This window comes from Odocoileus virginianus, chromosome 34 (genome assembly GCF_023699985.2).
Source record: "Odocoileus virginianus isolate 20LAN1187 ecotype Illinois chromosome 34, Ovbor_1.2, whole genome shotgun sequence".
NCBI lineage: Eukaryota > Metazoa > Chordata > Mammalia > Artiodactyla > Cervidae > Odocoileus > Odocoileus virginianus.
The window spans coordinates 32,653,639-32,677,911 of record NC_069707.1 but is presented as its reverse complement, the minus strand read 5'-3'; the positions used below and the strand labels follow the sequence as shown (position 1 = coordinate 32,677,911).

General features: G+C 39.1%; 1 protein-coding gene across 25 annotated transcripts in view; it reads right to left on the bottom strand.

Annotated features, from left to right (window-relative positions):
* Positions 1–24,273, bottom strand: part of EPB41L2 (erythrocyte membrane protein band 4.1 like 2) — a 205,202-nt gene that overhangs the window by 90,407 nt on the left and 90,522 nt on the right. For 23 of the 25 annotated variants that reach the window (XM_070461379.1, XM_070461369.1, XM_070461389.1 and 20 more), the window contains 2 exons: positions 13,459–13,922; positions 12,511–12,729 (listed from right to left, as the gene is read on the bottom strand). In XM_070461379.1, the coding sequence (XP_070317480.1) occupies positions 12,511–12,729; positions 13,459–13,908 (669 nt within the window). In that variant the 5' untranslated portion in view covers positions 13,909–13,922. Of the gene's footprint in view, positions 1–12,510; positions 12,730–13,458; positions 13,925–24,273 lie in introns of all 25 variants that reach the window. The other 2 variants (XM_070461377.1, XM_070461372.1) reach the window with 2 other exon arrangements.

The window sequence follows — 24,273 nt, the reverse complement described above, 5'->3', positions numbered from 1 at the left end:
TTCACATATTCAGATGGTCAACTCAAAGCCCTCCTATCTTACTTCTGCCCTAAAATGCAGTGTGTGTGACATGTGACATCTGCTTGAAATTCAGAATCTTTTCCACCCCTGTGAGGTCTGTAACATGTCCAAATGTAAATACTAAAGTCCATCATAACTTTTCCAGGAGAATTTGTAGTTTAACATTTCCGAGGAAATCTTAAGTAAAAACACCATGTGATTGATGAAATAATCTAATTGCAGGAGACTTGGGAATAAAATGTCTAAAATGTCAGTGGAAGAAAGGGCAGGTGGATTGGTGCACGTATGTGTATCCAGCAAATCTACAGATCCAATCAGGCTTCCTGAAGGGGGAAGAACAGGGATAACTAAAAGCGAGAAGTAAGCAGTATCACTAGGAAGAAGGACATCTGGCCTGAAAGCACAGTTACTCTTGACCTGCGGACAGACGTATTCACCCTCCACGGTGGATCAAGCTACAGGAGGCTGAAGACGCCTGCTGTTGTAACACCCTTACTCTGCACTGCATGCTCATAAAGATCTCTTAAGATGCAGCATCGGAAATCACCTCGTGACTTTCTTATTATGAAGGAAATAAATCTAAATGTTCATTCTTCCTAGCAGTTCTCTCTCACAGTAAATTCATTTCCAGGCATTCTTATGTCTACATTTATGGGACTGGTCAACAAAGGCAGTTTTCCTCTGCCTGACTGTCGCAGGCACAGTGAATGAAGAGTTAAAGTGTATCCCACTGCCGAGCATCAGATCCTACACAGTGAAATGCTCCCAAGTCCCTTCTTGTTGAAGGACGCCCCCCACACCCAACATTGTCACCAGTGTCCAGAAATGTTTGATGAACAAAGCCACAAACTCTATATAAGTACCTAATGACCCAAACCAAGTGAATAAAAACTAAATCATACCTATCAACTGCCAAAAAATAATGTATTTTAAGTGGAATAGCATTTCCATTCTTCTACTTTGACCCACCTCTGCTCTGCCCAAGTACAAACATACACACAATAAAATGGACTATCTAGACACCTGCAGGAGGAAACGAAGAGGTGAAAAAATGAAGACTAACAAAAAACACCTGCACGAAAACAACAAACAGGATCAAAACAGATGCCACTAAAGCTGCTACAACCGATTCAAAGTCTTTTTATAATGAGCTATCCAGAAAACTTCCTGGCAACTTTGATATGTGCTATTCTAAGGCGAAGAGCTCACTTCACTTTATCCTGGTGATAAAACAGGCTCATTGTTCAGATTTTCCTAAGTAGAAAATGGACTTCTAATTAGAGACAGTACACTGAAATGCACATTTAGCTCTGCTCCCTATGGAAGCTATTCTAAAATGATGTGTTGTGTGCACACACACATATTCTTCCCCTCTCCCCAGACAATGGAAAGGAGAAAGAGAATGGGATTAATGCCAACAAAATTTTGGAAAGTAGACTGGAAAAGGGTAAGCAATAGTGTCCATCTGGGTTCTTTTTTTTGTTTTTTTTTTATATTTTCTTTGCAACCTCTCCTATGGGTGGAAGCCCACCTCTTCTTAATATTTGGCAGAAATGGAAAGATTAAACCATTTGAACACCAACAGTATTCGGGTTCTGCAAGATGAGAGAACTCCTAGTGAAAGCCAATCCACAGAGAGCCCAGGCCAAAAATGAGAACACCTGCCAGGCAAAGCATGGCTTGTCCTTAACAAAGTTTAATTTTATTATGTTTTCTTGACATAGAAGGAAGTAGGCATTTAAGACTTTTCCTATAACCCCAAATTTCTACTTGGATTTTATTATTTAACCATTCTCAAGTGAAAAAAGGTATTAGGCTAGGTATTGTTGAGTTTTCCTAAATATTATTGTTGTTTAGTCACTAAGTCATGTCTGACTCTTCTGGGATCCCATGGATGGTAGCCCACCAGGCTCCTCTGTCCAAGGGATTTTTCAGGCAAGAATACTGGAGTGTGATGCCATTTCCTTCTCCAGGTGATCTTCCCAACGCAGGGACTGAACCCACAACCCTGCATGGGCAGGCGGGATCTTTACCACCGAGCCACCAGGGAAGCCCTTCCTAAAGAATGATGTCATTGTTCAGTCGTAAGTCGTGTCCGACTCTTCGCGACCCCGTGGAGTATTGCACACCAGGTCTCCTGTTCTTCACTATCTTTCAGAGTTTGATCAAACTCATGTCCACTGAATCAGAGATGCTATCCGACAGTCTCATTCTCTGTCACCCCCTTCTCCTCCTACCCTAAAGACTGGGTTGGCCAAAAAGTTCTGTTAACTTTAAGTTAACAATACCTCGTTCTTCAAAGTTAAAAGAGTCTTTCTCCTCGATGCAAGATTTTCTTACCAACTCCAGCCCATGATAACTTGGCACTTCTGCACTTGTATTTATCTAAACCAAAAACAGTACTTAAATCAACTATGTATGTATTTTTATTTCACATGAAAAGTTTATCTCTGAAAGTAAAACCTATAAGCAATGTAAGAGGACAAATTATACTTCATACTTATCATCTTCCCAGACAAGAAAACAATCAATACTGGGGGACAAAAATTACTTCTAAACTCACAATATGTATTTAAATGACTACTACTCGAGACCAAACTCATATTCATGTGGAAATATGACACCCTTAACTTTCTATTTTTCTTAGAAATGACATATCATCACTAATAGAGGTCCCTGGAGGGGGAAATGGCAACCCACGTCAGTAATCTTGCTGGGATAATCCCATGGAGAGAGGAGTCTGGCGGGCTACCGTCCGTGGCATCGCAAATAGTCAGACATAACTAAGCAACTGAACACACACAACGGAGGTCAGTAACCAGTCAGCAAGTAACTTTTAAGAAGTAAAAGCTTTAAATTCTTTTTGTCCAGCTTTTCCTATTATTCACTTTGAATGGGTAACTTAGCATAAATCTGTGAAAACTATAACCTCTTAAAAAACAACAGTGACTACAACTGTTAAGATTACAGAAACAGGCTGTCCAGGGAAGCCCACCACATTTCTCTAAGTATTGTTTTAAGAAACTGCCAAGTACCATTCGCATTCGAACTTATTTCAAAAAGTTTAAGCAGCAAACTTCTGTAGGCTAGCAGATTCTCTGTAAACTATTTGCCTAGAATGAATTCTGACATTTGATTTCAGACAGGCTTTCTGTGCTATAGAAAAAAAAAGCTTACTAGAGCATTCTTATTTGACTCACTTTAAACTGCTGCTGACAGAAATATGAAAAGAGATCAATAGATATAACAAGCAGATCCTGGTAAGACTTAGATTAAGTTTCTTTCCTATGTTAATAACTAGATGGTGCACAAACTCAGACAACTTCAAAACAGGTTAAAATGCCAGAATCCACAAATATCACACACAGTTATGAAAAGTAGTTCAGCTGGTAGTTTTGAGGCTGTCTCTCCAGTTTAAAAAAAAACAAAAGAAGAATATTCTTACTCATAACTGTTCTAACAGAGTTTATGTAAAACTCTGCTACAGAATATAACAAATATAAAAATGGCAATCTGACAGATCATCTATCAGTACTTTAATCATTTAGCCACCTTGCCTGAAGAAACTGCTTTTCTGACTAATCCTATAGCTTTGTAGAGGTCACATTTTATTTTGTTATATTGCCTTCAGTCCCTTTAAGATCCAAATGCTAGCATACTATATTTTTGTGTGTGTGTGACTCAGTTCTGACTGTAGCCCACCATGCTCTTCTTTCCATGGAATCTTCCAGATAAGAATACTGGAGTGGGTTGCCATTTTCTACCCCAGGGGATATTCCTGACCCAGGGACTGAACCCAGGTCTCCAGCTTGGCAGATGAATTCTTTACCACTGAGTCACCTGGGAAGTTAAACATACTATATTGCAGCGCTGTAAATAGCGATGATAAATTCTGTGCATGTTTCCACTCAGTCACTGAATCGTGATCCTGCTGTGGAAAGGATGGATGGAAAGAACAGCCTCAGCTCGAGCTTCTGTGAAATAAATTAAATGCTCACGGGTAAAGGCCAGATTCTCAAATCTCTGTTCCCCCATTCAAGCTCCTGCACTCAATCTCCATCGAAATCTTAGTGGGAGTGGGAATAGGAAGATAGGATCAAGGAGGAGAATATTTGGCAAAATTTCCTAATGGCTGAGAAATAAAAACTCTGTCAAACATCTTTAATTTGCTCAGGAAAACACTGGAAAAGAGATTGGAAATAAGAGAGTAATGAAAACAGGGATTCTGAATAGAATAGGTTTAACAAAAGATACTTTGTTTTTTGTTGAATGAGAAATAAAATTACGCCTTATTTAATGAACTCTGAAAAGGAGTTAACATTTTTTAATACCTACTTACCTGAAAAAGCGAGAAAACATATCTGAACAGATTTTAAAGTACAAAACTTATTCTGAAAATGATTTTCCCCACCATTTCAAATGTTATTCAACCTTCAAATAATTGTCATTCCAAAACAGGAAAAACAAAAAAATTTCAAAGATCTGCTGCCCAGTCTACTACCACCCTGAGGTGAAAGGAAGGCCTTATTAAGTAGTAAATTGCCTGTGAGTCAGCTTGCCTGGCAGCAGGTGTCAGAAGGAGGCAGAAGTGGATGCTGCCTTCAAAATTACATCAGGATGGTTACTTGTGAGCGGGGAGCTTCAAGTGTCAAGTTTAATGCTTTCAAAAACCACGGACACAAGAGCAAAAAAGGCAATCCCCTGATTGTGAAACCACAGTGGGGAAGACAAAAGAGAGGGCATGTGGTTGAATTCTTGACTACAGAGAAATTAAACCATAACATTTTTTTAGTTTGCACAAGAGAAAAGAGGAACGTTAGAGAAAAAGAGGCAGGGAGTAAGATGTTAACTTCACTCTCCTCCTCAAGTTCAGGCTACACCCAGCCAGCCAGCCATCTGACCTACAGCAGTTCAGATTCACAGGGAAGGCTCGGGAGTCTGCATTCCCTCTAGGGCCAAGACCACTCCTTATCCACTTTGGCATCGCTCTCACGCCCCAGTCAGTTCATAGCCTTTATAGAAATTTGATAAATCATTTTCATTTATTTAAGCCCATGAAGTGTTTCTACAAGAAGTTAGCCTACTGTTTCTAAGCACTTAAAAAGCAGTGCAGCTGTGGAAAGAAGTAGTAATATGAGAGGGTGGAGGATTATACGCACACACAACAGTGATCTTTCTTTTCTAACTGGAGAGGATGGAGAGAAGAACTAGGAACAAGCAGACACAATCATTTAGCTTAGATAAGAAGGATAAAAACTTTAAACAGTACAGGAAAGCAGAGAGAAATCAACAATTAATATTTTATGAGTAGTGCTAAAGGTGAAGTCCTCTATTAATGCCCTATGGGGAGAAAAAAGAAAGTTCTTTTTCTCAAGGAATTAACAATCCAGGTAAAGAAACAACACAGCGAGGAAAAGAAATCAAAAAGTAACATAAGGAGTTTAACTGATGTTCAACACAACAATACAAGAGACTCTTTCACAAGGCAGCACATGATTAATTGCCCAATTATTGGTGCAATCAAGTTCAGAGGAAGAAAAAACATCCAGAAAGCTGGATTTAAGCTAGACATTAAAAGACAGGGAAGAAGCGTGTGGATGGGGAAGTCAAAATGGCAGAGATGATCTGGGTCAGAAACCAGAAGAAAGGACAGACAATTCAGTGCCTGATTAGAAGACGATTTGGCTGTAAGAGGAAAGCACAGAAAATCTGTAGCAACAGATCAAAAGAGAGTCTGAGGGCATAACAGTGTCCGGAAGCCCAGCTAATGAGCCTGCTCTGCTCCTGTGAGCCCCTTGTGTCCTTCAAGCTGGACCAAAGCATTTAACTACTCTCATGACATGGAAGCCTTTTCCCATTTACTAAATAAAAATTATTAGATAGAATCTTGCCTTAAATTCTTTCTTTCAGCTAAAGGGATAAATGGACAGCTAGCCACAGACATTCCATCTGGACCTATGTCACTGGAATTTCAAATTGCATACAATATATGCCAACTAAATTGTTCACGGTTCTATTTAAGTCATATTTAAATCCAATATTATTTTATAGGAGTTTAGAGAGGGACACAACTTCCAGATGCTCACCAAGGATACAGATAGTTAAAACTATTTAACTAGTAAACCTAATAAGGGTCAGTTACAGAAATCTGAAAGAACAGCCTTGGAGGATGACAGCAGACATAAACAATCAAGTACATAAATAAAACACTCAAAAGCAATGATATCAAATTGCATTTCTGAGGCCAGTACTCTACATAGGAAAGGCAAGAAGACCTTGACACCATTCTACTGCCTGATAAATAGTTTTTATCAACAGAACACTGACGAAGAGCGCCTACATTCTGATAGCTTTATTCACAGCGCTGAGAAAAAATGGCACTGACATTCCTATGTGGGCAAGAACAATACCCTCAATTCTCAGACAAAATCAACACGTGGGAACGACTTTCAGATGCCAGAGGAAAATGTGAGCAACTCGAACTCAGAATGCATATTCACTCATGCTTCCCAAGTCTTACAGGAACTTCCACATTTATTTTCAGACTTCATACATACACACACACACACACACACACACACACACACTTATCAGCTGTAGTAAAGCCAGTTCAATCCTAGAAATAGAGGAAACAAATATTTTCATTCTTAATCTGCAATCTGAGAAGAAAAAGAGGAAGTGACTTCTCCAAGACATCCAAAGAGCCAAAAGAAAAGTAAACACGGATCTCCTGATTCTATACCCACAGCTCCAACTAAATCTTACTGTATTTTTCCTTAGAGGAAAAAGCCCTGTTGTTTTAACACATCAAGTATGTAAATAACTTCAGTGGCAATATCACAAGAGTCCTTCTATAGGGGTGTCTCTGGAACCAGCATGTAGAGTATAGGAAACACCGCAAAATTCTTACAATTTATTCTGATAACAAAGGAGTTTCTCACATACCATTATATCTATCAGTGAGATAAAAACAGACATATCAGAGAATAGAAATTATAAATTTTCTTCATGAAAAAATCATAATCTTCAACGAAAAGATTTTTTTCAAAAAGTATTTGAGATAGTTTATTATCAAGATGATAAACTAGTATAAAATGTAAACTGTAATTTTTACTAACTTTAATTAAAAAAATACTTCACACAAAAATTTGGAACAAATGCACGGACTCAGCCTTGCGACAAAATTAATGCATGGCTTGGGCTGCAGCAATAACATTAACTGAAATCAAGCCATTTCCATATTGTTTTGTACTTAAGTAAAATCATTCTCCAAAAATGCACCATTATCCAATACTTATGCTCCAAATATTGTGTGTGAAGTATTTTTTTTTCACTTAGTATTAACACACACTCTTTCTTCAAAAGAATGCAGACTTCAGAGATAACAATGTTTGAAAACGATTCTGCCATGCTCCCCTGGGTAGTCTTCACTTTCCGAGGTTCAAGAATACATGCAGATGGCCCACAGGAAAAAGAATACAGAAGTAGTGAACCAAGAAAGGAGGGGGCGAGGGGATAAAAAAAAAAACACGCATATGTGGAGATCTCTGTATTTTAAGCAAATAATCTGAAGCAGAGATGATATTAAGACACCAAACAAAAATATCCCCAAGAACTACATTTCTTGATTTTAAAAAATTATTCAGTTAATGCAGTCAACTAACATTAAATGATATAACAGTGCTGCTTTTGTTAACCAAAGGTACTGACAGATACAAAAACAGGAAACTGTCTAACTTTCCCAGTGTTCTAATCACATTGATTAAATCGTATCTGTAAAGACTACTGGTGTACATCATAACCAATGCAGTGGATTAAAAAGTCTCCCTTAAATTACTACAGTCATATTCTAAAATTAAGTAGCATTCTTAATTTTGCTAGGTCTTATATCCTAACAACTGTAAACCTCTGGTCCATTTCTTCTCAGCCCCTTTCACTCTACCGATCAGTTTAAATCCTCTTATCCTGACATCTGTGGCCTTGTAGAACCTCATCCTCTACAAGGTCCTTACAAGTTAGGCTGTTTCAACTCAAGACTTCCCGAGCAGGCCATGCTTTCCTCCTGCTGTAGGCGCCCTAAGTGAGGACATTTAGGCCATCTTCAGTGGGTGGGCTATAATCTGAAATTCTAGTTGAAACTTAAGATACATGTATGTACAGGAAAAAAAAAAAGCAAGCAATAACTATAGGCATCTAAAAAGCCATGAAAGACATAATTATCATCTTTAATGACAGTAAACAACTGGAAACAAATCCAATCTCCCGGCCAAATAAAGTAAAAGTATTTATTTCCCACAATGTGTTCATTGCCTTAAGTCCTTTCGAGTTCATTAATCGTTGCAGTTTCCCGCAGCACACTTCCCCCCAGGCAGTCCTCAGACGCCAATTTCCGGCAGAGAGCTACAGAAGCAGGGCTGAGCGGCACCGACTGTCTGAGGGCAGTGCTGGGGCTCGGGGCGAGAGCACGCTCCAGCCACGTGACAGCTGCCTTCCGGCTCTGCTCTGAAGCGGAAGTGACTGCAGTGGGATTCAGGATCCACATTCTAAGGATGCTGAGAACTCAAAGAACCAAGATAGGAAAGAGAACTGGATAGAACAGAAACTCATCCAGAGAGGGAATACCACGTATCATGTGGGCATCGTTACAACTACTACTGTGACAGTGATGAATTACACAGCCTCTGGTCACATATAAACTTGCTGCCTAGGATTCCAGTGAACCGCTGGTACATAAAATCTGCTGTGGGGTCACATCACTGAAGTCTATTCAAATTCCATTTGCTTTGTACTTGACAGAAAAAAAAGTTTACTCAACATTTTACATGCTGTAAGCTTATTTCAGATTTATGTATTGTCCTCAAAAGCTCATTCTTATGATGGTATATTTACTAATTAGTTATTAGCTGAAAAGACAATCTGCAAATTAATATAGTCATTGAAATAAAGACTCCTCAACTTCTCTAATCAATTAAGTGGACCCATAATGGGATGAGAAAATATTAGGAACTGAATGACAATTAAAAATACAGTATTTTAAAACTTGTGCACCCAACAAGAGATACCTGAAGGGAATATTAGAGCCCTGAAAACATACATTTTTTTTTTTTTTGGTCAAATACTCAATTCAAGAAATTGGGGAATTTCTTGAAACAGAATAATTCCAAGGGAAAAAGCAAATAATAAAATTTACAAAACAGAAAAGAAACAAACAAAACCAAGCTGTTTCTTTGAAAGAAAAGATTTAAATAGTTAATTCTATATCAAAAATAATCAAGAAAATGCAAATACCACAAGAATTAGAAAGAAATCAAAAATACAAGAACACTATGAACAACTTCATAGGTTTGTCAAGTTACATGAAACGGGCAGTTTCCACTAAAAATATGAATTACTACAACTGATTAAACCAGAAATAGACTATTAGAAAATCAAATCAATGATTTAATAAAACAAAAAAAACCCTCCCAACTCCACTTTTCCCACAAAAAGTTCACCAGCCCAAGACAGTTTTAAAGGCAAGTTCTACCAGATCTCCAAAGAACGGTTAAAACCCTAACTTATCAGAACATTTTTTAGAGAATATGAAAGGCAAGCAGCTCTAAAATCTAGTACATAATCCAGATAACAAAATCTAATGAAGACAATTTGATAAAAGAAAGTTAAAAATAATATATGCAAAAACCACAGGTTAAAAATACAAAATCAATGCCAAATGATCACAAGTATCTATGTTAAGAATTCAATGATAGCTTCATATTAGAAAACATTAATATAAATTACATTAACAGATAAAAAAAAAATGATCCTCTCAGTTGATGCAGAAAATTCATTAGAAAAGATTGACTACCTAAGTCATGTCTTTTACCATCTAGTCACAAAACTTTCTAGTTTAATCTTAGAAACTAAGAAAAGAATATCCTGAATCTGAAAAAGAATGTCTTTTTTTTTTTTTTACTCCTACAGCAATCCTAGAAAACTACACTTACAAAAAGATGCTCAGCCTCTTGAGTAAATTGTAGGATTATTTCCACGTTTTCAATTATTTACCAAGCTCTTCCTGTGATGGGCTCAGGCTTGCCCACCTATTAAACACAGGACTTGCTTGGCCAATGAGATATAAGTAGCGTATCTTATATCTATATATAAAGATATACTATTTCCAGGCAGAAGATTCAAGGACCACAGTGTGGTTCCACTGTGTTTTCTTTCCATTTATCATAGAGGATACACATTTAGTCTTGATTCAAAAATCAAGAAGACATGGAGCAGAGCCTACACCCAACCCATCGAGGGCATGTAACATGAGCAAGGAATAAACCACTGTCATTATGCATCCAGAAGACCTGGAGGCTGTTATCATAGTATAACCTAGCAAAAGTTGACAATAATCAAGTAAGTGCTAACTAAAATTTTGGGATATTTCATACCATTATGATAGGTTGAAATTAATCTAATAACAAAAAGTGATGATGACAATGTGGAAAAATCAAACAGCAGTTGCTGGTTGAAATTTAAATTGGCACAACCACTTTGCCAAATCTAAGAAAACAGAAGAAGTAAAACTACATCTTATCAATTCTACTCTGAGGTGTTCTACCCTGAATAAACTCTTACACAAATAAACAAGGAAACATATATAATAATATTCACTGAAGCACTGATTGCTGAAATGTTTTATTTATTTTTAAAATATCTAAAACACATGGCTAAATGATGAATCTGGTTAAAATTTTTATGGTGAATATACAACTCTATTATTACTATATTTTTGTATTTTTAAATATATCATGACTTTTTAAAAAGACAGAAAACAAAAGTAGATTTAAACCATAAAGCACACTGGTCAATCACAAGGTTTGGTGATATAAAGCACTTCAGAGATGACAGGGGCCTTCTAGATTTCTAAGTAATATTGTATTCTAAAGATGAAGTCAATTTCTAGGCCTCAGTTTGACACACAGAGATTGAGTAAACGATTCAAGGTCACAAAACAAGTTATCAACCAATTCATTCTTAAAATCTAAACTTCCTAACTTCTAGGATAGGTAGGAAAAACGAGGGACATGTGACCAAACAGTACAACTGAGTCAAGTTCAGAACACCGTTCTTTTGTTTCTCATTGTCCCCACCTCTACTCCTAAGACATACCGTATTATTCTGTGCGAGCTCTAAGGATTTTTAATCATCTGCTGCCACTCCTTTTCTCAAAACAACTAAAATATGAGAACAACTGTAACTGAATGCGTAAAATAAGTTCTACCCAACTAATACAAAGGTAAGTAAGGACCATGAAGCACTGATAAAGAGTTCAGTGGTCAGGTTCAAGATCTTCACAGTCAAAGGTCTGGACTCGTGATCCAACCACTAACTAGCTATGAAATTTGGGGCAAGTTACTTAACCTCTTTAAAGCCTTGTATTTCCTCACTATAAGATGGGGACTATCCATAATAATGCCTACCTCATATACAATCTTATCAGTATTACATGAGACAACCCATTCAAAGCTCTTGACATAAGTCTTCAGTAAAAACTAGCTATTAGTATATGTCATGTATGGCTTCCCTGGTAGCTCAGCTGGTAAAGAATCAGCCTGCAACCCCAATTCGATTCCTGGGTTGGGAAGAACCCCTGGAGAAGAGAATGGCTATCCACTCCAGTATTCTTGGGTTTCCGTGGTGGCTCAGATGCTAAAGAATTTGCCTACAATGCAGGAGACCTGGATTCGATCCCTGGGTTGGGAAGATCCCTGGAGGAAGACAAGGCAACCTACTCCAATGCTCTTGCCTGGAGAATCCCCATGGACAGATGAGCCCGGCAGGCTACAGTCCATGGGGTCACAAAGAGTTGGACACGACAGAGCGACTAAGCACAACACAGCAAACTATACATCATGTAAATAAAGTACCTGAGCTCTGAAAAGGAACAAACTTTGGATTATCATAAAATTATAAGGCATTAAATGCTTTTAAAAAAATTACATTGACTTTGGTCAGCATCGGTGCTAATCAATGATAAGTTTTACAAATCAAAAGTGTCTTTTAATTAAATGAGCTAGATTTTAAATCATTACCTGTCTCGGGATGAAAACACTTGAGGTTAAACTGCTGAAATTTCATTACTCTGAAATTTCAACCTACTGCAACGTTTCTCCTTAAGTGAAACAGTCAGGGCCACAGGTCATCTCAAGCTATTTAATGCCCTTTCAGAATGAACACCAGCCAAGGCACATGATCGATACAGCCTGACGGAACACTGGTCCTGCTAATTATAAAGGGTCAGGAACTACTGTTTCTAATAGAAATAATGACCCTCTTCTGTGTTTTCTTAGCTTGTTTTTTTTTTTTTTCTTTTTAATGTTAAGTTTTGACAAACTAGTTCACAGGAACACAAAAATCTGTTCACAGTGCCAGGCCACAGATGAAGGCAGAGGCTACTTCTGCGGTCATCGAACACACGGAGACAGCGCCCCACCCCGCGCCCCGCCTCACCTCCAGGTCGCAGCAGTACTGGGTGCCGTCCAGGAGGGTCACTTTACACTGGGCAGTTCTGCTCTTCTTGGGGGCTTTCAGAGAGGCCTTCTCTGCCTTCAGCTCATTGGTTTGCACCTCCTTTGTCTCCCTTTTTGCTGCTTCATCCATAACTTCTGCTTCCTGTGTTTCCTTCACCTTCTCTCCTTCTCTCTCCTTCCTTCCTTCTTCAACAGGCTGCTGAGGGGGAAAAAAAAAATTAAGTTCTTAGTAAATGTGACCAACTTGCAGACGATGACACACACTAAAAAGAAAGATCTTTAGGAAGAACTGTGATTACTGTAAACACTGTGAGCCTACAATTTTAAAAGATTTTGAAACTTTGTCAGAAAGGGTATCTCACCACACCTTTCCCCCAATCCATTGTTAATTTTCCTGTTCTGCCACTTTGGCAACATCAGCATTAAATGAGTAAAAGAAACTATGTCCCAGCAATGACATTTAAATATCATGTTAAGTAATAAGACTCCTAATCACACAACCATGGCAAAACTTAGGCTTCAATAGGCAACCAAAATGCACACACATACAAATCTACTTCTTCCTACCCCCTTGAACACTTAAATAAATCAAAGATACAAAAGCGTGCATTATTTAAGAAGCAAGGTGATCCTTGCCTGAGAGTACTTGTTTAGCCCTAAAATGAATAGATATGACTTTTTTATGATCTGCATATACGGGGGATTTTTTTTTTCTTTATTTTGAAAGCTTTAAAAGGAATAACAAGAGAATGTTGTGGTAGACCCTCCAAGATCCATATTCCAGATACAGTAAGCCAAAGCAGTATCTGAATACAAGAAATCTGGAAATGGTTCAAAACAAATCCTTTCTGTTAACCTGGTTATGCCATCAAAGCCTTCACTTCCAGACAATCACTTCTCAAAATACTTGTGTCTCCTGACTGCTCACCAGAGGTTTCTCTTCCTTGACGTCAAGCTTAATCTCCTGTTGTTTTCTCTGAGCTGTTTCTTCAGCATCACCCTTGGCCTGCCTTTCTTCTTCAGGAAGAGATTCCTCCTTGTCTAAAACCTGTTCTTCCACAACAGGTTCGGTAGGCTCTTTTTTATCTCCTCCATCTTTGGCCACTACTAAGTTATAGGACTTTTGTTTCTTAAGCCAAGGAGGTATGAATCGAGAAATCCCCCGGCTCTCAGATGGATCTTTCTCTTTTTTCTGGCGGCGTGGGCTACTTTGGCTTTCAGTTGGAGGAGATGATTGGGAACCTTTTTCCTCCTCTGGATCAGTCGTCTGATTCTGCTGATTTTCCGCTACTTCTTTCGGTTTCTCCTTGGTTGCATCTGCTCCTAACTGGTCAGATTCCTTCTTCACTTCAGATGCGGAGCCCACTTCAGTAGTCATGGTCACAGCTTATTCTATAAACAAAACAAAACCACCAACAGTTATTTTACAAACTCTCCCCATTTTCGTTTGGTGGCAAGGGGCAGGGTAAGGAAGGGTGGGGAGGGGAATGGCAGAAAGATGACAGGGAGAAAACACATTTTAAAAGAAGGTTCAGAAGCATAAGAGAAAATGGAGACTGCTATCCTTAATGTTTAGAAATCTCTATCAGAATCGAAGAACCGAAACTAGCATCACAATAGAATTAACTGTGGTTAATTCTACAGTACAGAGAAAACTTCAAATCGTCAAGAGTTCTAGAAAAAGTAATTATTGTTCAATTTCATCTAACTATGAAAAAATAATTCACTCCCCAAATTTTTAGGGAAAATCACTTTTTTCTAGACTTAAGTTTTCCTCATTCACAATATTAAAGCTACTGATATTAAGCTACAATGTTAAGCTCCTGATAATGCTAGAAAATCCTGAGACATATTTCACTGCAATTTCAGAAATTAAAACCAATATCTAAAAAAATTTTAGGTATAACAAAAGTGAATTTTAAGTACTGGGTACTAATTGTGAGAAAATTAAAATGAACACAAATATCTTTTTTGTTCCAATATTAAACCCCATAATTCACCATCACTATTCCAAGGTAAGTTAGTCTTTAAGAAAGTACTAAAACTATAATCAAAACTCCAAAACTCCACACAACCCAACCTCATACACAATTTTCTTAGTATATGTGATGATAGAAAAATATCTAGGGGTCCCAATCTAAACCAAATGAAGACATCATAGGAGTGTAGGAAATGCATCTAATATTCAATCCTATCACAACTAATGAAAACAAAACTGAAACTAAATCTAAAAGTCTCTGGTTGTCTAAATTTACACAAAGAAAGAGGGACTTTCAAAGTATCATAGTACCACTGACATTAAAAAAAAAAAAAAACAGGCAGGCATGTAAAAAGATACTCAACATCATTAATCAAAGAAACGCAAACTAAAACCGCAATGAGACATCACCTCACACCTGTCAGAATGGCTATCTTCAAAAAGAACACAAATAACGAATGTTGACACGGATGCTGAGAAAAAGGAATTCTCAAACACTGATGCTAGGAATGGAAATTGGTGCAACCACTGTGGAACAGTACAGAGGTTTCTCAAAACTCTGAAAGAACTACTGTGTGATTCAGCAATTTCACTTCTGGGTATATATCAGAAACAAAGAAACAAAACACACTAATTTGAAAAGATATACACACCCCAACATTCATAGCAGCATTGTTTACAATTACCAAGTCTCGGAAGCAACCTCCATAGCCCTCAATAGAAGAGTGGATAAAGATGCGGTGTATATAGACAATGAAATACTCAGTCACAAAAAAGAATGAAGTTTTTCCATTTGCATCCAGAGGGTACTAAGCTAAATGAAATAAGTCAGACAGAGAAAGATAAATAATGTATGATATCACTTACATGCAGAATCTAAAAAATAGATTAGTGAATATAACAAAACAGAAACAGATTCACAGATACAGAAAACAAATTAGTGGTTGGTTACCAGTGGTGAGTGTGAAGGGGGGTGGGCAGAATAGGGGTAAGGGATTAAGAAGTACAAACTACAGAGTACAAAATAAATAAGCTACAGGATATATTATACAACACAGGGAATATAGCCAGTGTTTTATAATAACTGTTAATGGAGTATAAACTTTAAAAATAGTGAATCACTATGTTGTACATCTATAACTTACATAATACTGTACATCAACTATACTTCAATAAAAACATTTTTTAATTAAAAAAAACTAGGCAGGGACAGAAGACACAGCACACTCTCCTTGCTTGCCAATGATAAAAGAATTCAAAGACCTGGTACCCTGACCAATAGAAAATTTCACAGCTATCTTCAAAAGTGGTACAAACTTGAAAAGTTCAAAAAACAAAGTACATTGGATTTTCATTTTTTTAAGATGTATTGAAGTATAATTCACATACCATAAAATCCACCCTTTTAAACTATACAGTTAATGATTCTAAGTATATTCAAAATGTTGTACAACCATCACCACTCTCTAATCCTAGAACATTTTCATCAACCCAAAAAGAATCCCTGTGTCATTAACAGTTACTCTCCAACCGCCCCTTCCTGCAGCCCATTGAGATCACGAAACTACTTTCACTTTGTATAGATTTGCCTATTCGCCATTTCAAATAAACAGAATCATACAATATGTTGCATTTTCACTTAGCATAATGTTTTTAAGGTTCATCCATGCTGTATGACATATCAGTACTACACTTGTTTTTTCAATTATTCACTTCTTTTGCAAATCATATATCTGAGGAGTCTAATATCCAAAATATACAAAGAACTATTTTTTATACAAAATATACAAATAGGAAAAGGAGTACGTCAAGGCTGTATATTGTCACCCTGCTTATTTAAATTATATGCAGAGTACATCATGAGAAACGCTGGGCTGGAGGAAGCACAGCTGGAATCAAGATTCCTGGGAGAAATATCAATAACCTCAGATATGCAGATGACACCACCCTTATGGCAGAAAGTGAAGAGGAACTAAAGAGCCTCGTGATGAAAGAGGAGAGTGAAAAAGTTGGCTTAAAGCTCAACATTCAGAAAACTAAGATCATGGCATCCAGTCCAATCACTTCATGGCAAATAGATGGGGAAACAGTGGAAACAGTGGCTGACTTTATTTTTCTGGGCTCCAAAATCACTGTAGATGGTGATTGCAGACATGAAATTAAAAGATGCTTACTCCTTGGAAAGAAAGTTATGACCAACCTAGACAGCATATTAAAAAGCAGAGACATTACTTTGCCAACAAAGGTCCATCTAGTCAAGGCTATGGTTTTTCCAGTGGTCATGCGGATGTGAGAGTTGGACTGTGAAGAAAGCTGAGCACTGAATTGATGCTTTTGAACTGTGATGTTGGAGAAGAGTCTTGAGAGTCCCTTGGACTACAAGGAAATCCAACCAGTCCATCCTAAAGGAAATCAGTCCTGGGTGTTCACTGGAAGGACTGATGCTGAAGCTGAAACTCCGATACTTATGGCCACCTGATGAGAAGAGCTGACTCATTGGTGAAGACCCTGATGCTGGGAGGGATTGGGGGCAAGAGGAGAAGGGGACGACAGAGGATAAGATGGTCGGATGGCATCACCAACTCAATGGACATGGGTTTGGGTGGACTCCAGGAGTTGGTGATGGACAGGGAGGCTTGGTGTGCTACGGTTCATGAGGTCGCAAAGAGTCGGACACGACTGAGCGACTGAACTGAACAAAGAAGTCTTACAACTCAATAGTAAAGAACAAAAAAGTATTATTTTTTTAATGGGCAAAGGCTTTGAGTAGAATTCCTCCAAAGAAAAAAATGACCAATAAGTACTTGAAATGATTCCGAACATTATTAGTCATTAGGGAAGTGCAAGTCAAAACCACTATGAAATACCACTTCACATCCACTAGTATGGCTATAACCAAAGACAATAACACATACTGGTGAGGTTGCTGGAAAACTGGAACCCTCAACATTGCTGGAAACAATGTAAAATGGTACAGCCACTTGGAAATCAGCTTGGCAACTCCTCAAAAAAGTGAACATGAAGCTACTGTATGACTCAGCAAGCCCACTCCTGGGTGCACACCCAAAAGAAAAGAAAATATATGTTTACCCCAAAACTTGTAAATGAACTTTTCTAACAGCACAATTCACAACAGTCAAAAGATGGAAACAATCCAAATGCCCACCAACTAACAGATGGATAAACAGAATGTGGTCCATCTACACAAAAGAATACTAAGCAGTTCTGAAAAGGAATGAAGTACTGATATATGCTTCCTTATGAACCTTGAAAACATTATGCTAAGTGAAAGCAGCCAGATACAAAAAGCCATTTGTATAAAATTTCCAGAACAGACAAATACTCAGAGATGAGGCGTAAACTAGTGTTGCCAAGGGCTAAAAGGAATGGAGAATGGGGAGAAAGTGTAATAGGTACAGGGTTTCTTTCTGGGGTAATGAAAATATTTTGGAATTCGACGTGATAGTTGAACAACCTTGTGAATATACTCAAAATCACTGAATTGTGAACTTTAAAGGGGTGATATCTCAATTAAGAAATAACTTTTAAAAAATTGTTATATACTTCTAATAGGCAGGCATAAAAACATTCACTTAGTCAGCCTATATTTCATGGGCATAGGGTTTCCCTGGTGGCTCAATGGTGAAGAATCCGTCTGCTATGCAGGAGACCGCCTACAATGCAGGAGATGCAGGTTCAGTCCCCGGCAGGGGAAGATGTCCTGGAGAAGGAAATGGCAACCAACTCTAGTATTCTTGCCTGGAAAACCCCATGGGCAGAGAGGAGCCTGGCGGCCTACAGCCCACTGTGTTGCAAGACTCAGACATGATATAGCAACTAAGCCACCAACCACCATCGCAATGTGCCAAGTACGAAGCAGGTGAATAAAGACTACCTTTCAAGGACAGTGGATTACAGGTAAATCAAAAGCACGCTGCTCAAAGAGCACAGGATGAACACTTAACCAGGATCAGAACGAGAGAGTTATCAGACAAGTCTTTCTACAAAAGTCAACATTTGAGTTGCTTTAAAATAATGGGTCAAAATGGGAAGCATGTGCCAGACACAGGCAAGTGTGGAGAAACATGAGAACACTCCTTCCATAGGAAACTCAAAAGTGCTGAACAATAACACACTGGACAAGTGAAGCGGGGGCTTGTGAGTGGAAGGAGGAAGGTGAATTGGTGATGATGAAGTAGGAGAAACAGGCTGAAGCCAGAACACAAAAGGTTCTGCATGTCATGCTAGGAAATGTCTGGAGGTTGATTTAAAAGCAATGAGAAGTCATATAAGAACTTCAAGTAGAGGAGTAAAGTAATCAAATTCATATTTGGGATAGCCCAACCTTGTTATAAGTAGAGGATGAGAGAAAAGAATGAAATAGAAAGGTATCTGGGAGGCTGATGCCATAATCCAAGCATGAGAAGATAATGGTCTACACTGTGACGGAAGCAATTAGGTACAGGGTAAGAAATGAATCTGATGGTCAAGACAAAGACTGAACATGAGGTGGCATCTATCTGCAATCAGCAAGTCAATGAGAAGAACGAGTCCAGGAAAAGTCCTGGGTCACGAGAGACTGGGATGATGTTAGAACCATTCATGGAAATAGGGAACACAAAGAAAAGAACGTCTGGTTGACACAAACCTGGTTTTTAGCTCACCGTGACTAAGGAGTCTGTGGAGGTGTTCAGCTGGCCACCTGACACATGAGTCTTAAAGGGAGACCACACACACACTAGAGATTTGGGAGCTGTCGCCACGTGAGAGGTAGCTGAAGGCACAACTGACAGTGATATCACCCAGGGAAACAAGTGTGGTCTGAGCCTCGGGGGCCCTGAAGAGAAGCCTTCTAGCCCCAGCATTTAAGAGCCAGGCAGAGGGACAAAGGCGAGAAGAAACACACAGTCAAACAAGGGGGTTAGAGGACAGTGATGTCCCTGAGGGCAGTGCTACAGAGGAGGGAATAGTCAGGTAACTGTTAAATGCGTGTCCAATCTTACATCTTATTTTTACATGCATGAAGTTCAAAATCATGTCTTCCAGTAAGGCTCTTATATGAGTACTTGAACTAGCTCCATATTGCACAGAAAATCTTTTTTCCTTCTTTAAGGTACCATTTTCCAGGTACCAATTAAGTGGAAAATACTATTTACATTGATCATGAAGTGAGCAAAGCTGACTTTTGGCAATACTCTCTAATTACATTTGAAGAGCCAAATCAATGTCCTGGTAAAAATTAAAATAAAAATGCCTCATACTTTCCTAAGCTAACAAAGATAATTGGCAGTTCTCTAACTACTTTGGCTATGAGAAACAATCTGGAGACTGATCAACTAAAGCTGATTTGGGGTCAAAATATTTCAGAAGCAATGAAATATAAAACTAAAGTTTCCACTATTATGTTAAAAGTATTCAGTTCAGTTCAGTCACTCAGTCGTGTCCGACTCTTTGCAACCCCATGGACTACAGCACGCCAGGCTTCCCTGTCCAATACCAACTCCCAAGCCTTGCTCCAACTCATGTCCATCAAGTCAGTGATGCCATCCAACCATCTCACCCTCTGTCCTCCCCTTCTCCTCCTGCCCTCAATCTGTCCCAGCATCAGGGTCTTTCCCAATGAATCAGTTCTCTGCATCAGGTGGCCAAAGTATTGGAGTTTCAGCAGCAGCATCAGTCATTCCAATGAATATTCAGGACTGATTTCCTTTAGGATTGACTAGTTGGATCTCCTTGAAGCCCAAGGGACTCTCAAGAGCCTTCTCCAACATCACAGTTCAAAAGCATCAATTCTTTGGCACTCAGCTTTCTTTATATTTAAAAGTATTACTATTTGCATTTTAATCATAAACTCTATTACTCACTGCTTACTGGGTCAGACATCACATATATGATTTCTGCTTCTCACAACATCCCACAGAGTAGGTATTAGCCCCATTGTACAGTAATAAATGGAGGAGTGGCTTGTTAGGTTACTTGTTAAGCGACTTGTCTAAGGCCAATGAATGGAGGACCAAACAGGTGTGTACACCTATATTTTGTGATGCAGTCACAGCTCCATTGTATATCAAAGATTGAATCAACCAGATCCCATGGCTTACTCCTTAAAAGAAGATTCACATCAGTCTATCAAAATCACTACAGAATAACATGACTCTACTCTGTGATTTGCTGTAATTAGCCCAGCGTGCATATGTGTGTGTGCTCAGGTGTGTCTGTCTCTTTGAGACTCATGGAACGTAGCCCACCAGGCCCCTCTGTCCACAGGATTTTCCAGGCAAGAACACTGGAGTAGACTGCCATTTCTTTCTCCAGGGGATCTTCCCAACCAGGGAATTGAACCTGCATCTCCTGTGTCGGTAAGCAGATTCAGGTTCTTTACCACTACACCACATGGGAAGCCCTCCCCTCCCCCAAATAAGAAATGTACAGAGGCGTTCTCACCACAAAGAAAACCGTATCTGAAGGTTACTACCTGGCCATGCAACCACAATTGAGCTGATGGGTCAAAACCAAAATCAAGGTGCTACTACAGACCCAAAGAGCACAGATAAACCACATTGCACCACTAAGCCTCACAAAGCAGCCCTCTTCAAGTACAATGTACTCGCAAGACTTGTTTTAAGCATTTCAAAGCCGAGCAGTGTTGCCCATCAAAGGAAATTACAAGATAAATTACAATGGAAATGGCTAATTGGATTGTAAATATTCAACAATAGGGTGGATATAATTTATGTAAATATGTACATTCTTAAAATAGTCTCAAGAGATCGTGTTTAGATCAAACTTAAACACTACCTTCTTTGTTGATAAAACGGTTTCTTGAACAAATTACCACCATCAAGAAAACATGATTATAGCACATCCATTCACCATAATTATCAAGCCTGCACCGCTCTGGGCTCCAAATGTGGATAAGCCTTTAAATACCACTGCCCACTAAAATGGAAACTCCTGCAGTGGAACGCAAGCCCTCCACTAAAATGAAAGCCCCCTGAGGGTTGAGATCTTGGGATCTTTCTTTTATTTCACTGCTATATTCCCAGCATCTAGACTGGCACATAAGGGACATCAGATAAATATTTACTGAATGAGTGTTGTCTGGACTAATACCTTCATTTTATCTTATCAACGAGGAAACTGAGGCTCAGCAAGACTAGGAGATTTGCCTGAGATTACAAAGCCAGGTGGGCAAAGCCAAAACCAGAAAGCACTCAAACTCAAGCAATGCTCATTCCACTAAGCTTTAATTACAAATACCTAAAATCCATCATTAATATAGTTACATAACATACTAAGTAAAGACCACCCTACTTATCAGCAACCAAAAAGAACACTGCTGTGAACAGTCAGCCCATTAGACAGGCATGAGTTTTTGACACAATTACCATGTTGGCAAGCTCCATCTGGGTTGATAAAAGCATTCATTATTGTAATCGCTCCATGAGAAAAAGCACACATCATTTAACACACAACCAAGCAGAAAACTATCACCACCAGAGAAGCAGCACAGGTCAGGTAAAGAGCTGCATTACATGAAACGACTCTGCTTTCTGATGTTTAAAAAAGGAGGCAGGCTCCAAGGTGCAGTCACTACCGCTAGCCTAAACTGTCTATCCTGTAATATTATGCTAACACCGTTAGCAAAACACCAGCCCTTAAAAAGAGGACAACAGTAAGCAAAGCCAAGCAAGAAGACACACAATCTAGACACTCCTACAAAGAACTGCAAGCAGAAGTTCATGTTCACTATTGGGTCCAGATGTTTCCTTAAAACCTTGAGAGAAGCAGCGTTACTCTAAGAGTCCTCACTGTTAAAAACCCCTGTCCAGGAGGAAGAGGGCAGGAGCTGCTGCCGACTGAGTAGCTCCCATCCTCTGCTGAGATCACAAGCAACAGGAGGTCTTTGATTTCTATCGACAGAGCTCAATCCATTCGTTAGGGAATTCAAGATTTACAGAATGGGGAACATGCATTTCTAAACTTGAAAAATGGGGGTAAGGTATGGCAAGAGGCTTTCCTTTGAGACAGGAACAAAATGTGCCAGAAAGACAAACTTTAAAAATGTTGGCAACGTGTCCACAGTTCCAATTTGGTCACTTTCCAGTGTGACAAATCCTGTTTTTAATCCATCGTTGTGACTGGGCAGAGGGAGCTACTTTCTGATACCCACAATCACTTTCTTACGTTCATCTCCCCAAACAGATCCCTAGATCCCAAGAAAACAAATTTCCTGGATCCCAAGAAAAGGTCTTTTAATACACCTACTACCTTCTTTTATGTGAATGTGAGAAAAACAAAACAGCAGCCCCAAAAAAGGAATGACTAAGCAGTCACCTAACTGTACCTAGGAAGTAATAGGAGCGATGCTTCTCAAAAAATGGTCAACATTTTTTTTTAAGGGAAGGAGGGAAGAAGAGGAGGAAGAAAGGGAGGAAAGAAGAAAAATATCTGGAGAGGGAGAAGGAATAACAAAAACAGGCAGGCTGAGAGCCGACCGAAAGTAATTCCTCTCCTTTGTAAGTTTATTTTTCTTCAGTGTCAAAAGGTCTAGAAAATACTATATCCCATGTTCAAATACATACAACTACATTTCAAAGGGACTATTTGTTAGTTTAAATTATCTATACGGTGAGGGTAAACAAGAGTTATTTTTTAAATAATTCAATGCTGCCCACCCTAGTTACCTTAATAACACATTACATCGTTTGTTTGGTTTCTTTTAAAGGGATAAAGGGCCTATGAGAGAGAGAGAGAACTATTCTATAAAGATATAAGTAAACATCTGGTTTAAATTAAACCCACATATACAAAAGATATGAACTGTAGCCCTTTGCTAACTCAAGTCTGGGCAGGATCGGATTACATTCAGAGCATGAATTTCCTCCAGCCTTTCCACTACTTTTTAACAGACCCAAATTCTGTTCAGCTTTTCTCTCTTTTCCACATGCGAGCCAGCAGAGGCTGGCTCCAGGTCAGGCCACAAGGTAATGGTGTGCTGGTGTAGGGTAATCACGGCAGTTCCCCGTCCCTCTGCCAGGAAAACATGTGAAAGTCCGTTGGTGGGCTCCTGGGGAAGGACGCCTCTGTCTAGAAAGAGCGACAAGAAGAGAAGGCCCCCTCTCCTGCCTCTAAACACTGTGTATGTGGTTCCCGGAAATGCTGTTACCGTCCTGAATAATCCATGAGGGGGGAAGGCCCGGAGACAAAGTGACATACAGCAGAAGTCACTGGCAAACGTTACAGAGAAGAGGACCAGCCTGCCAGGCATGCTACCGGTGACCAGGTCCTGCAGTTGAGCTTCCCACCACGTGAGATAACATACTGCTCCCCATGGTTTAAACAATTAAACCTGGGGGTACGGTTCCTTGCAATCACTATTAGTCTCTGCATATTCTGAGGCAAGCATTAGAAACTAAGCCCTAAGAAAGTAGGAATACATATAGAACCAGCTCAGGCGATTATTACTCCCCGCTGGGTTTTAGAGCCCTCATGCCTAAAAGCCACAGTTGTCCAAATGTTCCACTTTTCCCAGATGTTCAATCTTTGAAAACCTAGTATTAGAGATAATGGTCTTCCCTGGTAGCTCAGCTGGTAAAGAATCTGCCTGCAATGCAGGAGACCCTGGTTCGATTCCTGGGTCAGGAAGATCCCCTGCAGAAGGGATACACTTCCCACTCCAGTATTCTTGGGCTTTCCTGGTGGCTCAGATGGTCAAGAATCTGCCTGCAATGCAGGAGACCTGGATTTGATCCTTGGGTTGGG